General features: G+C 41.3%; 1 protein-coding gene across 2 annotated transcripts in view; it reads right to left on the bottom strand.

The window, feature by feature from the left end:
• The window catches only part of rapgef5b (Rap guanine nucleotide exchange factor (GEF) 5b), a 71,362-nt gene that overhangs the window by 51,774 nt on the left and 2,958 nt on the right, over positions 1-16,630 (bottom strand). For both annotated transcript variants that reach the window (XM_035426104.1, XM_035426112.1), the window contains exons 2-5: positions 9,445-9,492; positions 7,928-8,034; positions 4,243-4,364; positions 3,178-3,346 (exon numbers count right to left, since the gene is read on the bottom strand). In XM_035426104.1, coding sequence (XP_035281995.1) covers positions 3,178-3,346; positions 4,243-4,364; positions 7,928-8,034; positions 9,445-9,492 — 446 coding nt within the window. The remainder of the gene's footprint in view (positions 1-3,177; positions 3,347-4,242; positions 4,365-7,927; positions 8,035-9,444; positions 9,493-16,630) is intronic.

Here is a 16,630-nt window from a genome sequence, read left to right as displayed (position 1 = left end):
CTCTTTGCCTTGCTCTCAGTCTGTTCCTAAGAACAAAGGAGGCAGCCACAACCAAACGCAGTCAGCTTCGCTTCTTTTGCTTCTGTTTGTCATGGAAGGCCAAGGCACTGAAATTCACATTACATCTTTCTCTTGACGAGATTCAGCGCTAAGTTATAAATCATACCTCAGTCTTCTCATTATTAGAACCCTAATGCCTGCCAACTTCTGAAATCAGTTCATATTCCAGTCTCTATCGACAAAGTGCCACAAGCTCTCTTCCTCTGGTACACTTCCTCTTCAGGTATGTAAATAGAATTCAAACTGAACACAAATTCCTGGGAGCTTCTGGGAAGCAAAAGTGTGTGGGTGAGCAATATCCAAACAGTCCTTTCAAAAGAGATGACATCATTATTCTTGACAGGGATTGAAGAGAAGAGCTCCCTCCTCACTGTGAAACTCTGAGAACATAGTAAGCCCTTGCATAGATACAACCAATCATCATCATCATTATTCCAGTAGATATTTTACGACTTTACTGTATCAGGAGCAAATGCAAATATGAATATGAAGCACTTCATGTGAAGCAGTTAATAAACACTTTCCTTTCATAGTAATAAAAATCTAAATAAAAACGTATGCATGAAAAGCTAAACTTTGGTTTTGCAGGTTACTAACTGGAAGGACTGAGTAAACTCAGTCACATGTAGTCAGCGAGTGGGTGTCAACTTTACCGGAATCAATAAGCTGTCAGGGAACAGTGATTTATATTGACTGACTGCTCCACCACAGAATAAACATTCTCCTTAGGAAATATAACACACTGCTACCATGGTGACGTATAAGTGTATGCCTTGAATAAACAGGCCCTATATGATTTCAAATTGCATGCCAATGCAACACAGCAAAAGTACAGCGATAAGAAAGAAACGTGTCCATTGTAGCAGTTATATCTCTACGACCTGAAGAAGTATACCAAGAGTTTGCTTTCACATCTACTGTGGTAAGGGTGCCTCACAATAAGCACAACAGAAAGATTACACTGGAGACATTTAGCCGGCTAAACACACATTATGGTAAAGTATCACAAGCTGAAAGCCCAGCTAACTGTGATTATTAGCTTATGGTTGAAGGGAATTCAGTCCTTCTTCTTCAGGAAAGATGTGTAAATAGGATCTGGACAGCGACAAGTCTCCTCTCAGAGGACACAGCAATACTTCACACATTTACTTTCACAGATATGCTCCCAAATGTGAAAAACCCCACAGCTAAGCTCAGAAAACTCTGTGGGTAAACTCGGGAAAACGCAATCACTGCAAACACAGATAATCACCGTCCCTAGAGCTTCAGTTCAATCAAAGACAATCCCTCTGGATGCAAAAATGCCACTGCGGCAGCACTGACGAGGGACTCTGCTGGTCACAAGGAAATAAGCCACCACACACACCCGCTTCACCTTGCCATTTAAAAAATATAAAATGTGGAAATAATACCACTTCAAAATGAGTCATCGGCACAGTGGGACCCGATTCCGTCCATTCCATTTAACACAACAAACGCACATTTGGACGGATGAATTAGTGTATACAGTATACAGTATACATTTAGATCCTCTCGTTTTGCACCTTTCTGTGGCTGTCGTGTTCCTCCGTTCTGAATCGGGAGGGAAGGGATCCACCCAACACCTGCACTAAGGCTGCTGAGGAAGGACTTTCTGACTATACCGCACTCAGGGATTTCAGATCCCTGAGCAGGCTGCACTTCCACAGTATTCATAAACACTAGCCTCGCAAACGACACGCAAAGCTCGCTGTCACAGAATCTGAATCTCCTTGTCGCTCTCAAAAGTGCTGGCCCATTTTCTCATGAATTTTGCATTTATTGCATCATTCTTTCCCGCATATCATCATTTTCCAGTAGTTCAGTTTAATCTGGGATTATTATGTTCATTTTTAAGGGTTCGGGAAATCGTTTTCCAGTGGGGTTTTTTCCCTGTTTTTTGATTCCCTCTAAAAAAATATCCATTGTGAATGGACATCCTGTTTTAAATTGCGTTTAAAAAATGAACCATTATCACCCACCCATTTTCAGAAGTGGCCAAATAATTACAGTGCTCATTTTATTTGTTTGAAAGCACCATGGAAACAAAAAAATGACATACACCTCTACCCTTGCTCATTTTTGATACGAAGCGAAGGGGGCGTATCTTTGTGTATTTTTAGCTGTCTCAGGTGTGTCTGGATATTTAGCCTTCCCAAATGCAGTCAGCCATTGTTTTCTCTCGTCCTCATCTTACGGTCGCGGGTAAAAACAAATTCCTTTCTCCGCCGACAACGGGTTAAACTTTTGGGATCAAGTTGCTAATGAATCCAGTCAGACGCTGTAATTACAGGCTCAGGTAGAATGGAAGCCCTACTAGCACTGGCTGTTAAAATCAAGCTTCCAGTCATGGAGTTTAGCACAGCTTTGAACATGGGTTACACTGGTTAATGGAAGGCACACTGGTGGAAGGTAGTCTTTTCCAACAACCAAATGTATGCAAAGAGATCTTCAATCTCTATTTTACACTTGCAACGGCACTTAAAAGGCTACTGCTATCAGTTCTGACACAGATCATTTGTTATCCCCTTTGCTCTTAACCTACATGTATGCACTTCCAGTGCCTGAATATAAATGTAATAAAAATAATAGTCTGGCACAGTCCACTTCCTGGTTATTCAAACTGATCATTAGTATCTGTAGCAGTGCTGATAGCCCTGAGGCACTGTTACTGGGGGAGGGGAGGGAAAGAGCAGAGGCAAAGACAAACCATATTTGTTTAAAGAGACTACAGGGGCTACATACTCCAACGTACTGTGTCAATAGCTGTGGTCTATGGTGCTTTCAAATGTTTTTGCTTGAAAATGCATATGAACCAATCGCATGTTAATGTGTGAACAAAAAAGAACAAGAAAAACTGCTTCTATTTTTTTCTGCCAGAATTTGATTACATCACCAATCTGTTTCCGTTTTTAAGGTGTTGTTTAACTGTGTATGCAAGAATAGCCAAAAGATTCCAATCTTGACTATATCTACCGTAACAGTAAATCAGGCCTTGAATTTCATGTAGAACAGACCTGTAGGAGAAAGCACCCACTTTTGGGGAGTCTGGGGATCAGTATGGGGTTCTACAGTATTGGCATGAGGGTGTGTACTCACGGAGTGACCATCCCAACGCGGAACTGGACGTAGGGCACCAGCTGCAGGAGCAGACGCACCCCGTTCTGCCACTGCGCCTCGTTCCGGAACTCGCAGCCCTGAGACTCGCACTCCTCGAAAGAGAACTGGTAGTACGTGTTGGAGTCCTCGAAAACGATGTGCTGGTCCACTAGAAGGCAAGAATTCAGCAGGCGTCAGTGATGCATACTCTCGGCTCTGAGACTGTAGAGGCTGGGACACGATGCAGGAAAATCCCACCCAACGAGGGCCGGCAACTTCCCACCACAGAAACCAGCACCAAACCTTCAGGTTTCCAGCTCAATTATTGTGAAGAGCCAGTGTGTGGATCAGCTTATTGCTCAAACCTCTTGCTTTTCATTTCTTAATTTACCAAATCATTAACCCATGGAATTTTTTTAATAAATGATTTTTTTAAATAACAAAAATAACCACTGAAGACACAAAGGACCTCTAATCAGTAGTTTACCTTGGGATAGGTTTCTCTTGATAAACGGCTAACTTGATAATTATGCCAGGGTGATTGTTTGGATGCTCTAAAGACTGAGTCAACACTGGGGTTTTAATGCTGTACTTCGCTAGTGATCAGATGACAGTGCAGGCAGTAAAGAGGCCCTGACCCCAGCAGGATGCTCTGCCTTACTGTATACTGCAAGGCCACAGAAGTCACAGAGTGTCTCATAATTGTTCATACATGGCCAGATAGGCATTTCTATCAGATTTATTACACAGAACAGCACCATTCTGAGAGCTGGGTGCGAGACGTGTAGGGTACACTCACCTGTACATAACAAACAGGTAAGGTACACTCACCTGTACATCACAAACAGGTAAGGTACACTCACCTGTACATTACAGACTGGAAAGATACACACAGGTAAGGTACACTCACCTTTACATCAGAGATAGGCAATGTACACTTACCTATACATCAGAGACAGGTAAGGTACACTCACCTGTACATCACAGACAGGTAAGAAACACTCACCTGTACATTACAGACAGGTAAGGTACACTCACCTGTAAATGAGAGATAGGTAAACTCACCTGACATCAGGATGCCCAGTTCCAGCAGAACCTGCCAGACCTTTGTGGCCATCATCCTGCACTGTATAAAGAGACACTGTTCCAGGAGCCACTGAACCAACTCCAGGCCAACATAGCTCCTCCTGCACAGAGAGGGGAGGTTATTCACAGAGAGGCACAGAAAACACGTACTGTCTTATATCCCATAACACATTCATCACACACAAGCAACAAGCAAATACTGCATCAGCTCTAAACCAATGGACACAGCACCTCTAAGACAGAGAAAAAGAGTATGCGAGAGGAGGGGGAGGAGTTATTCACACACAGACACAGAAAATGCACACGTTCTCCTAAGTCACTGCATGTAGTACTTATCACAGACCTACACCCATAAACAAAGCACAGTTTGTGCAGGTGGCTCAGTTGACATGACTGCTCCAGCAGAGATAAACAGGGTTACTCACAGTCTACACAGAACACGCACTCCTCACACACCTGCGCATAAACACAGTCTACACAGAACACGCACTCCTCACACACCTGCGCATAAACACAGTCTACACAGAACACGCACTCCTCACACATCTGCGCCTAAACACAGTCTACACAGAACACGCACTCCTCACACATCTGCGCCTAAACAATGGCCCAGTTTCAAAGTAAGGAGCTCCCAATCAGCTTAATCAGTGCTTCACACAGAATAAACACAGCGCACACCCTCAAAAACAGCCTCCATACGTTTAATCACATTCCACTGGAAGGAATCACATCATGCCTGCAGCGAGACGGTGTGTTACTCACAGTGTCTCACACTGCCGTGTGCACCTGACGCAGAGCGCTGTCTCTCTGCAGGACGGCATGCCGTCACACACGCGTCTGTCTCTCACACACACAGACTCACACACACGCGTCTCTCTCTCACACACACAGACTCACACACACGCGTCTGTCTCTCACACACACAGACTCACACACACGCGTCTCTCTCTCACACACAGACTCACACACACACGTCTCTCTCTCACACACACAGACTCACACACGCGTCTCTCTCTCACACACACAGACTCACACACACACGTCTGTCTCTCACACACACAGACTCACACACACACGTTTCTCTTTCACACACACAGACTCACACACACGCGTCTGTCTCTCACACACACAGACTCACACACACGCGTCTCTCTCACACACACACAGACTCACACACACACGCGGCTCTCTCTCACACACACAGACTCACACACACACGCGTCTGTCTCTCACACACACAGACTCACACACACGCGTCTGTCTCTCACACACACAGACTCACACACACGTGTCTGTCTCTCACACACATACGTCTGTCTCACACACACAGACTCACACACACGTGTCTGTCTCTCACACACATAGACACACACACACACACGTCTCTCTCTCACACACACACACACACACGCGCGCGCACGCGTCTCTCTCTCATACACACAGACATAAACACACGGACACACACACATACGCGTCTCTCTCACACACACACACACGCGGCTCTCTCTCACACACACAGACTCACACACACACGCGTCTGTCTCTCACACACACAGACTCACACACACGCGTCTGTCTCTCACACACACAGACTCACACACACGTGTCTGTCTCTCACACACATACGTCTGTCTCACACACACAGACTCACACACACGTGTCTGTCTCTCACACACATAGACACACACACACACACGTCTCTCTCTCACACACACACACACACACGCGCGCGCACGCGTCTCTCTCTCATACACACAGACATAAACACACGGACACACACACATACGCGTCTCTCTCACACACACACACACGCGTCTCTCTCACACAGAGACACACAAAAACACATGCACACACACACACACACGCGCATGCATATGCACAGACCCTCACACACACACTCTCTCCTCTTTCACTCTCTCTCTCAAACACAGACATACACGCACACACACACACACACACTCTCCTGCCGTTCTCTCTCTCACGTACAAACACCTGCTAGTTAGCTACAGAACATCACCTAACCACACCCCTTTCCCATTCAAAAGCATTCCCTTTTGTTCAAGCCATACACCAATGTCAATATGATCCTTCCTCAGACCATTCTGCACAGAAACCTTAGCCTTGCACTTCTGCCCCCTTCTTCGAAGGGAAGTTCCCTGCCCCTTCTCCGAATCTACTCCATCAGGGTAGTGAAAGAAAAGGCAGGGGAAGCCCATGAACACTGCATTTTGCACTTTGGACTCCTTACCCGACAGAGAAAACTTAAAGGAGAATTATGCCTGTGTTAGTTAGCAGTGGTGCTCAAAGAGAAATGTGCCAAGTGGCCAATGTACTGGCCATTTCAGAACAATGACAAGACAGTTCCCATGCAACAAACTGACTGCTCAAGTCAGGTCTAGTTTAAATAACTATCGATCATAACTAGCAATAGCATTAACATTGCACCAACATTTTATACATATTGAACAAGTCCTTGTTTACTTCTCAAGTGTTTAACTGAGTTTAGTTGAATCGCCACAAAAACAATGCCTGTTAGAGTGAGAAGACTGACTGCAAGCCTAACAACCTGTTGGCTTGAAGAACAGGGCTAGCCATGCTTGCGCTGACACCTGCCAATTCGCATGTCAAGCGCAACAAGCCTGGGCTATTACTGAATTCAATCGCCGTGATTAATCACTAAATAAGCACTTAAAAATGCATGCGTCAGCACAAAGGGCTCCACCCAAACGTCCTTCAGAGGTCACAGCACCAACGGTAACCTAACTGACGACATCGTCTCCGTGCAGACCAGGAAGTGAAAGTTTAAAATAAAGCCGTTGCATTGAGCATGTATGCGCACCTCCCAGCTGCAGTGCCCCGTGGCCCCATACATCTCAATCACAGCCAATTAGAGCTGCACGCAGCAGGAGGGACTTCATAATTCACCACAGATATGCGCTCTGATCGACTGCTCTTCGCCATGACAGGCAGGGAAGAGCATTCCTGATTCGACCAGCAGCGGTCGTGAATCACGACTCGAGTCAGCCCAGCATGATATAAGCACCACAATGACATGACAGGTAGGCTAAACACAAAATAAACAGCACCAAAGCCACCCCCTGTATCACTGCTTAAACGCTTATAAACAGGCTTTTTAGCGTGCCAACATTAGACATAAATTGTTTTCATGAGTTGATTTTTTTTTCTTTTTGTTTTTTTGGGAGTGGTTCAGGGCTTTTTCTTTTTAAACCAGCCGCTGGTTTATTTAAACACAGACAACTCAGAGACAGGAATAATGCGCTTCTTACTGAGTCTTGTCAGGGGAAATATCTGATTTAACTCGGATCAAAATAAGCACCAGGTAACCTTGACTGCAGCAGAAGCGCATTTTTTGACTGCCAGCCGATATGGAACTGTCATTATCATAACTTTCACTGTCTCGCAACCACACAACCTCCCAACTCAAATGGTAATGACTGGTTCAAGCATGCAAGACTTACCACAAGCTGTAATTAACATAAGTGAAGGTGGATCACAAACATGTGACCACCTTGAAGCATAAAATGTTTGAATAGCTTATGGCAAAGCTATTCAGCCCAACAATACGGCCCATTGCAGGCAGCGACAGGGAAGTGGTTTTGGACAGGATCTGCTGGATTCTCACACACACAATGGGACAGGATACCTGATGATCCTGGCCAGATGGATTCGGTCTTTGGCAGGATACGGGCCGTGTGATAAGAAAGCGTTCCTCAAGGCGCGTCCGGCGCAAGGGAAATTTTCTAAGCAGGCCTGAAAACCACAATGAATGAGTCCGCAGATTTATTGCCCTTTGTGTACACTGCAAACACAACACGTAATAACACCTTCTGTGTCCAGAGTAAATATTCAAACAGAGGCCTAATACCTCGCTGAATTGGACCAATTACATGCCACTTCAAGGTGGCTCAAAAAGAAACTAACCAGGGTGAAGTATTTTATTGGTCTACCATATATTAATAAATTGGTTTTAAATTCAAATAAAATTAAACAAAATAAAAATCTTATTACACCAATAAATATTATGTAAACAATGAAGTTTATCCTCCAATGAGCTTGTGGTGTTACATAAATCACAGATCTGTCCTGTAAGCTTTTTCAATCCTAAAACACCTTCAGAGCAAAAGGGAAAGTCCACTTTCTAGCATTTTGGATCAGTTTAGGCTTTGCTATCAAACACATTACACTTACAAAACAGGTATCAGGTGAGCCTGTCACTATACAGGTTCATCCTGAGGGCACTGAACATCTCCACCAGGCCACAACAACATTAGGTCATAATGCATATATACAGACAACAGGTTGCTATCTTTTAGCTAGTGTTATATAATACACTTGTGCTGCCACAATATTGAATATCATTGTTGCCATGCCAAACAACACAGGATTTACATAATAGACAATGAAAAGCGGTGATTGGCAACTGGCTTGAAGTTTAACAAAGTAGAACCCGACCAGTAGATGGTCAATAATCTTTCACGCAGCTTCATTAGGCTAAAACCCATTTTGTCAGTGGAATATGCCTTCAGGGCTAAAGATCAAACAGAGGCATTAAAAGGGGCTCAAATAGATTATGTGGGATTTAGACAGTGGCGAAGACACAGCCATACACAGCCCTGTGCGTAAATAATAAAATAATCATAATCACTGACCTTCAAATCAAATCAAGCCTGATAAAAGTTTATTAAAAGAATCATATCATTTGGGGCAGAAATCGTGGTTTAGTGGTTAGGGAATTTGATCTATAATGATACCATTGCTGGTTCAAACCCCAGGTTTGGCACAGCTGCTTTACACTTGAGGAGTTGTGCTTCAGTAAATATGTAATTATGTATAAACCAATAATGCGTCCAATGCCAGCTAAAGGTGCCACAAAAAGAGCGTAATGTAAGAAATGCAACTAAATCATGCAACAAATATAAGTGTATTACAGAAAACATTTTGAATAAAATAATTAGAGCATGTGCACAGTCAGACTAAAATATTAAACTTTCTTTTAGCCCCTGAAAGGCTGCATTTGTGCGCAAGAGGCAGACAGGCAGAAATGAGAATGTACTGCAGTCATTGTCAGAGTACAGAAACAGCAGCCTTTTTAACTCAGGCTTTAATATTCATGCGCTGTTGAGCGTCATAACAAACGGCACAGAGAAACATCACATTTACCTTCTGTTTGGAGAAGCCTGAACTGGGCCCGGGAGTGGTGTCAGGTAACTGTAGGACAGACAAAATCAATATAAAACCACATGAGCATCATTACCTTCAACAACCAACAAGAGAACAAAAGACCAGGAGTATGGGTGACCTTCTACAACACAATAATACAGACCAACAACAGGCACTCATTTGCTAGATTTCCTTTATAATATTACTGAAATTAGCATAAGCATTGTACTGTGTGCTGCAGTAATATTCTATTTTAATGAGTGTATTCACCACAAAAAACAAAACAGTCAACAATAAGAAACATGATCACTTCAAGTGTGTGCCAGTCATTAGCACACACTGACCACAAAAAAAAACGATTCTGAAGTCATTGCAAATTTTACATTACATGCCAACGTTCCAAGAAGACAAGAAAACCGGGGAAACTATATTTAAGAGCCAAAATGGTATGCATTTTGAACACCTGTAAAAAAAAATACAAATACAGATATATAACATTCAAAACATTTTAAATATTTCAGACCTACGAATAGATCTGATCACAATTCAGCTGGTAGTGTTCCAAGACAGAAAATCAAAAAAATGTTTAAATGCTTTCTTAAAAACAAATATTTAACACTTTATTGTGAGAACAGATGAGAAAGAGTGGGGCCAAAGTGGTGAAAATCAGTGATAGACAACTAGGGCACAGTTTGTAGGTCAGCTAAGCAAATAAACTGTCATAAAGTCCAAAGCATGCTAATCGGCTTAATAGTAAAATGGGGAGCTGCCATACACTAAGTGGCCCATATATCTTAGTTTGCTAATCCCAAGTAAATGAAAATGACTGGATGTATAAAGAACATTGCCAAAGTAACTGAAGCAAATAAAATATCAATATTCTAAAAAAAATCTATGGTTAGGCGGATGGTTTTAAAAGTTCTTTTTTTAAATTATTTTTTTTAAAGATACTTAATTGAACTAGCCTAAGTGCTGTGTGATACTTAATTTCTTTATGTAACTTGTTGCATATTAACAAAACACTGAATTGAACACATTGATTGTTTAAAGCATACAGGACATTTTAAATGGTGGCCTTTCACTACAAAACAAAAACATATGTTGTCATACCCTCAATTTACTCTGGAATTTTGAGTACTACCCAGCGTTAGCTCATCCAGTTTCACCTTTCCTGCTATGTGCATTATAGACCTCCCTCCTTTATCCACCACGTACAGTACCTCTATGGAGCATGAACCCAGTGTGTGCAGGACTGCTCAATGACATCACCTGAAGGGGTGGGGTATCAGTGCACTGTGAGTATACACCCAAACAATAGTGACATAAGCACAAGTGAATGAATGAATGAATGAATGAATGAATGAAAACTGCTTGACTTGTTTTGGATAAAAATAACACAGTTTTTATTGAACAGGATACTCCATTGATGTGTGTAGAAATTATTAATGATCATCCTATTCGTTGCTGTTGGAAAACCTGAAGGGAACAGGAATGCTGTACCTGTATATAAACAAGCCATATGGGAGCAGCAGGGAGTTCAGCTCCTCTTCTGCTACACTCAAAAGGGCGCATGCCATCTGTGATGCTGAATACTTTCACAGCTGTTTATACATATAGCCTATGCCACACGACTTTCACCCCTTGCTTTGAACTTTCAGTTGAAAATCCATATAATAATTATTTATTAAGTGGCATCAAATAAGAAAAACACATTGAAGACTCATAGGAGGTCTTAGACAGTTCTTTGAGATTACAAAACAACTCATATGAAAACAGTCTCTAAAACATTTATGGAGTTATTCAGTAAAATAGGCTGGAATGGCAGTTCCCAAACATGACTGAAGACTTTAACAGCTGAAAGGGCACAAAGTCAGGCTCCGACAGGCTATCACACCACAGGATTGAGCTCGGGCTGTCATCAGCCATCAATAACCAGGAGTCCATGGAGACGGGCTTCGCCCCCACCCGAGATTAAGTCGGGTTTTAGTCAGCCAGAGTTATTGCTGCATTAACTCCTCCAAACAGAACGCCAGGCCCCCACACACTGCCATCTGTACTCATCAGTGAGTAATACACTTCTCCTTTTGTCAGTGCCAGCTCTCCGACAGCACAGCACAGTGAGGCCTGTAGTGTGGAATACGATCTGCAGGTGAGTAAATCAGAGACCTGCACTGCTCCTTGCATGGGTGTAAGAGGCATAAAGTAGCACAGACCTACTGTAAGCAGCACAACTGCATTTTTTCAAATTGGGAGGAAAAAAATCAAGTAAATAGCAAGTAAAGAAAAAAGAAAATCCACATTAGAGAGAGGTACAATGCTTTTGTTGGGCTGTACTTTCAATTTTAAACTACAAGCACTATAATAGCTTTGGTGAGGCCACTAAGTCCCTCATAAACACATGCTCCCATGCCCAAAGGAAGCAGGTAGCACATCAGGTAAATGTCAGCAATAATCACAATTAATCCCCACACACTCGCCATAGAAAGGTTACCAACATCAATATTACCCAATGGAAATAACCCAATTATTATGTTGGCACAATATTTTCAATCATCAACTGAAATCTAGAGAGATCATTTATTTGAAATTTAGCAAAAGCAATGTTAAAAAGAGATGAGCAATATTTGCACATAAAAGGCACGAATCATTTTTTAGACAGATAACTGCTTCACAAAATTGAATCAGCTTCCAGCATGATGCACTTCCTCTCGGTTAAACGCTGAAATCACAGAACTATATTAAAAACAGAGCTGAAACTTCCAGTCTATATGTTTATGTAATATGACCCAAGTGTCATATTTACTTTTAGTGTCACATAGCCACACATAAAGACTCAAGACAAAAAGAGGCCAATCAGACCATTAAAAGGATAAAACACATCAAGTGTGATGCCCATTCGAAGGTTCACAGCCTTAGATTTCTTAGGGTTTAAGTACCCCAATTAACACTCCTACTACATTTTGACCTAACACTAAATCAATCTCCACTGACAACTTTGTTCCAATGTCCATAATCATTAACAGAATGAAAACTGACTTCAAGAATTTTTTGTTCCAAGCTCTGTTTTTCAAACACTGAAAAGTAGTTGTGATTCAGAGCATAATGGGCTTAACTGGAGTACATGAAAATACTAAGAAATACAGGGCTTTTGAGGCAGAAACTTCCATTATCCTGGCTACAGAAAATGAAATAATTTAAAGTATCTGTAGCATGATTTAAAGAGATAAAAATCAACATGGGATTATGATGAAACATTACACTTTTAGGAAGTCAGCACAACATGTAGCTACATGTGCCACTGCTTTTAAGGAACTAACACATTTCCCCCATTCTGGACTTCTCACTTGCCGCACAGCCGGCCTAGAGCTGCAACATCCTCCCATATTCAGGAAGGAGCATGCTAGCCCTGTGAAATGGGTGTAGTCAAATGAGGCTTCTCTTTGCTCCACAAGCTGAACTGCGGCAGTTACTACATCAGGACACTGTGACTGGGACACAGCTGGTGCAGGCACACTGCAGGCACCAAGCTCACCTGATGAGCAGTGAGGTGAGGATAGAATGAACCCACCCACCCCCCCCTCCGCCCCCTCTCGGGTCAACTGTGAAAACAAGTGCAGTGGACAATTCTCATAAGCAATATCTCTCTAATGTCTTTCATTTAGATATAAAAGAACACAATGCATTTTTGTAGTATCTTTTCTACGCAATGTTTAAGATGTGACATGGTCAACACCCCATGCAGATTTTTTCCACATTGTAATCTCTAAAATGTTTTTGAAACATTAAGGAACAAGTGCGGGTAAATTACAAATCCTGCAAACCATGTCCAAAATTCATGAAAACGAACAGTGCGGCAACCTTTATTTTCCTGCCCTCAACCATTGATTCAATAGCAATAACATGCATTGGTGGGTTTATTATCATATGAAAATATATGCCCATGTTAAGGATAACTAAAGAAAGTAATTCCACTTGGAGATGTCATATACAGTTCTAATATTCCTATATAAATTGATGCACACACACTCACGCAAATGCGCTAACTCACGCAAGCACACACAAAATTCAGCCATTTTCAATTACTGATTAACACCGATGTAAAAAAGATGAGCAGTATCCTGAAATTAGGCATTTCCTTTCAAATTCTCTCTAATTGTCAAAGTTACAGTGTAATGGTAATGGTTACAGAGTTTGGTACAGTGTAATTTCCGATGTGTTCATATCTCAAAGATCATACTGTGCTTGTGTACATGCATATTTATATTTTTCAATGTTGATACAGCATTTACTGCCCTGTCAGCTGACCCCTCAATCATTCCCTCTTCCCTCGTTATCATTCTGGGAAAATAAATATTCCCACATAAAGCACAATGGTTATCTGAAAAGTAGCTTCTATAATCCCATCCTTATTTGTTGAGTATATAATGTGTACCCAGCCCAGTTAAACAATTCAACACAATAAAACAATCTATTATGCAAAACTTCAAAACGTCAAAACTGAAAGGGATGAGCACTGGATATTGTTGAGGTTTGAGTAATTGGTGTAAAATTTGTGTCAAATAAAAATCAGATCAAGGCTTTGATGGGCAACCAGGTGACATGACAGACAAGCTCAGACAAGTTTCTTGGCTACAATATCCTCCCCTGTGTGGCAGAGTCGTGTGGCCTTGTTCCAAATTAGTTTTTTTTTCCAGCACACTCCCTGATTTGCTCCAACCTTTGCATATCTGGGCATGTCTGTTCCACTCCACAAGTCCTCCAGAAACGAGATCCCACTCAGCCAAGGAGCCCAGACAAGGACACCACTGACAGAAAAATTAGTCCTGCTGTAAAATATGTTTAAGGAGGGAGAAAAAAACATAGGAGGAGCAAGAAAGATATTATCTCTTTGAACCTTCAAAAGTCTCAGATCTGCTTATATGATTTTCTGAGAGTCATTCAAAGTTGACACTGATTACAGCAAGATTAAATGCTTCCCTTTCACGCTCATTTGTACAGTATAACAATGTACAGTAGGGCACAGTCTGCTAAAGTGTAATTTATGTCATGCGGTAATAAGACAAAATACCCTATCATACAAAAGTGAGACATCAAACAGGCATCACTACATTGAGAAGTAAATACTAAAGAGACTAAACAAATCTTCCCATATCAAAAAATCCCATATCAGAAAGCTTATCAAGGGATTTCAATTCCTACCCAATCAGTTTACACAATTTACAGCAAAACAATATTCTGACTGGATGACGAGAGCCACGAGAGACAGGTTTGGTAAATTTTACAGCAGACATGATCTTTTAGGTCCCTTGAAATCACCAGAAGACCTGATTCTGTCCAAAAAATATGTCAGTGGTTCTCAGTGCATTTTGTAAGCAGATCTAGTTCATAAATCACCTGCAAAGCTCAACTTCCTCACTAACATGCAATTTTCCCAGGGTTTAAAAAATGCAATCATATTCTATTACAGCCAGTAGCGTCTTCAAAACAATCCATCTGTTGTTTCTTGAGGCCCAATTATTCTAATATTATAGCTCCAGATAGTAATTATATCAATAAGTAAAAATGCACATCCATACATTATGAGGTTATGACTATATTTTAAAAAGAAAAGAAAGGAATGGTACTTTCTACCTTTCTTCTATAATTCAAACCAATAACTTTGCAATAACATTTTGTTTAAAACTGCATATTGCAATGCATAATTATGATTACAATTAACATGTAACAACTATGATATCAGCCTCCTGGTACTGAAAGAGTGATACACAATCCAGGCACTGTCAGAACAACAGGAAAAATACAGGATTTAAATACTGATTATATATTTCTAATATTATAGTTTACATAATCATTCCTTCTCAGAACAAGACTATTAGTGTATCCACTAATGTTTAGTCTACATACAAAGAGTGAGGTGCTCCCCGTGAAGGGCAGCATCACAGAATGATGGTACTGTCTCCAAACTCATTACCAGGAGGTACTGTATGGTTTTCAACCCCAGATGAGAAAATACTGCCTGAGCAAGATATCTCATATCTATTCCAGGTCAAACCTCTGCTCTATCACTGGCTGATAGAATATCTGTAATGTGCAAAAACTGAACCTAATATGGGTAGAAGAGACTGTCTGCTTCAGGGAACAATGTGATTTTTTTTCTGAGACACTTTTCCAATTGAAGTCACATCTCACCAAACTGGTTTCTGACAATTGAGAGAAAGGCCCATAACTACCACTGCACCCACAGAGGGTCATCCGTGCACTCAGAAGATTTTTTGTTGATTATGAAAATATAGAAGGGAACAGGAAAACACAAGAAAATGACTTCATTCCAGATCAAAGCAGTATGACAGATAGTCATTGTTGTTTTAAAAACAAGAAAGTAGCTGGCTCACCAGGTTACTGTTGTTGTTTGACAGGTTGATTGGATCACCTATGCTTTTGGATTCAAAATGTTGTAATGCACTAGACTTACCTGAAAATCCACCACAGAGCTGAGGTTGACCATAACTTTTGTTTTTTGTAGCCTATTAATCATTTTTAAAACTTAGCATGGAATGCATTTCATTACGTATAGTATTAAGACAGACTTCATGGCAAGATAAGAGATTGTGCTACCAACAGTGACCTAGTATCAGTTAGTTCCCATTTGTCACATGATGCACAAAACAGTTTCTTTGTTTCTCTAATATGGTTTTCACAGCTTTCTAGCATATTGCAATTTTATATGCTCATAGATCTGTTTCTGTACAGAATCAATTCATATTCCAATGGAGGGTCAAGCCATGGATTTAAATCTGTGGTGGCCTGGATAAATTTCCATTTACCATAGCATGTGCTGATCAATGGGGTGTGTAAACAGGCCTCCTTTCAATTGCCTTCATTCTGTTTTAAATAGTTAATACTTTCTTTAATAGGGATAACTGCTAACTGTAAGTTGTTCTTATTCTTGTTAAGCCACTTTCACATGACACAAATCAAACGCTGCATTCCATGCCAAGTAAGGTGGTGACTGCACGTGAGAAGAATCGAGTGCTGCCAGCTGTTGAAACTTGACGTCATTCATCCAAGAAGTTGTTGATTTGGAAAACTGTAACAACGTCGATAGTAGGTTGTCTGGGGTATAAGAATACATTGTGAACTCACTTTGTGAAACCAAAAATCCTGGATTTATCCCAAAATGTTCTCC

The sequence above is a fragment of the Anguilla anguilla genome, chromosome 1, assembly GCF_013347855.1.
Source record: "Anguilla anguilla isolate fAngAng1 chromosome 1, fAngAng1.pri, whole genome shotgun sequence".
Lineage (NCBI taxonomy): Eukaryota > Metazoa > Chordata > Actinopteri > Anguilliformes > Anguillidae > Anguilla > Anguilla anguilla.
The sequence above is the reverse complement of the archived record's forward strand: the minus strand, read 5'-3'. Positions and strand labels throughout refer to the sequence as shown.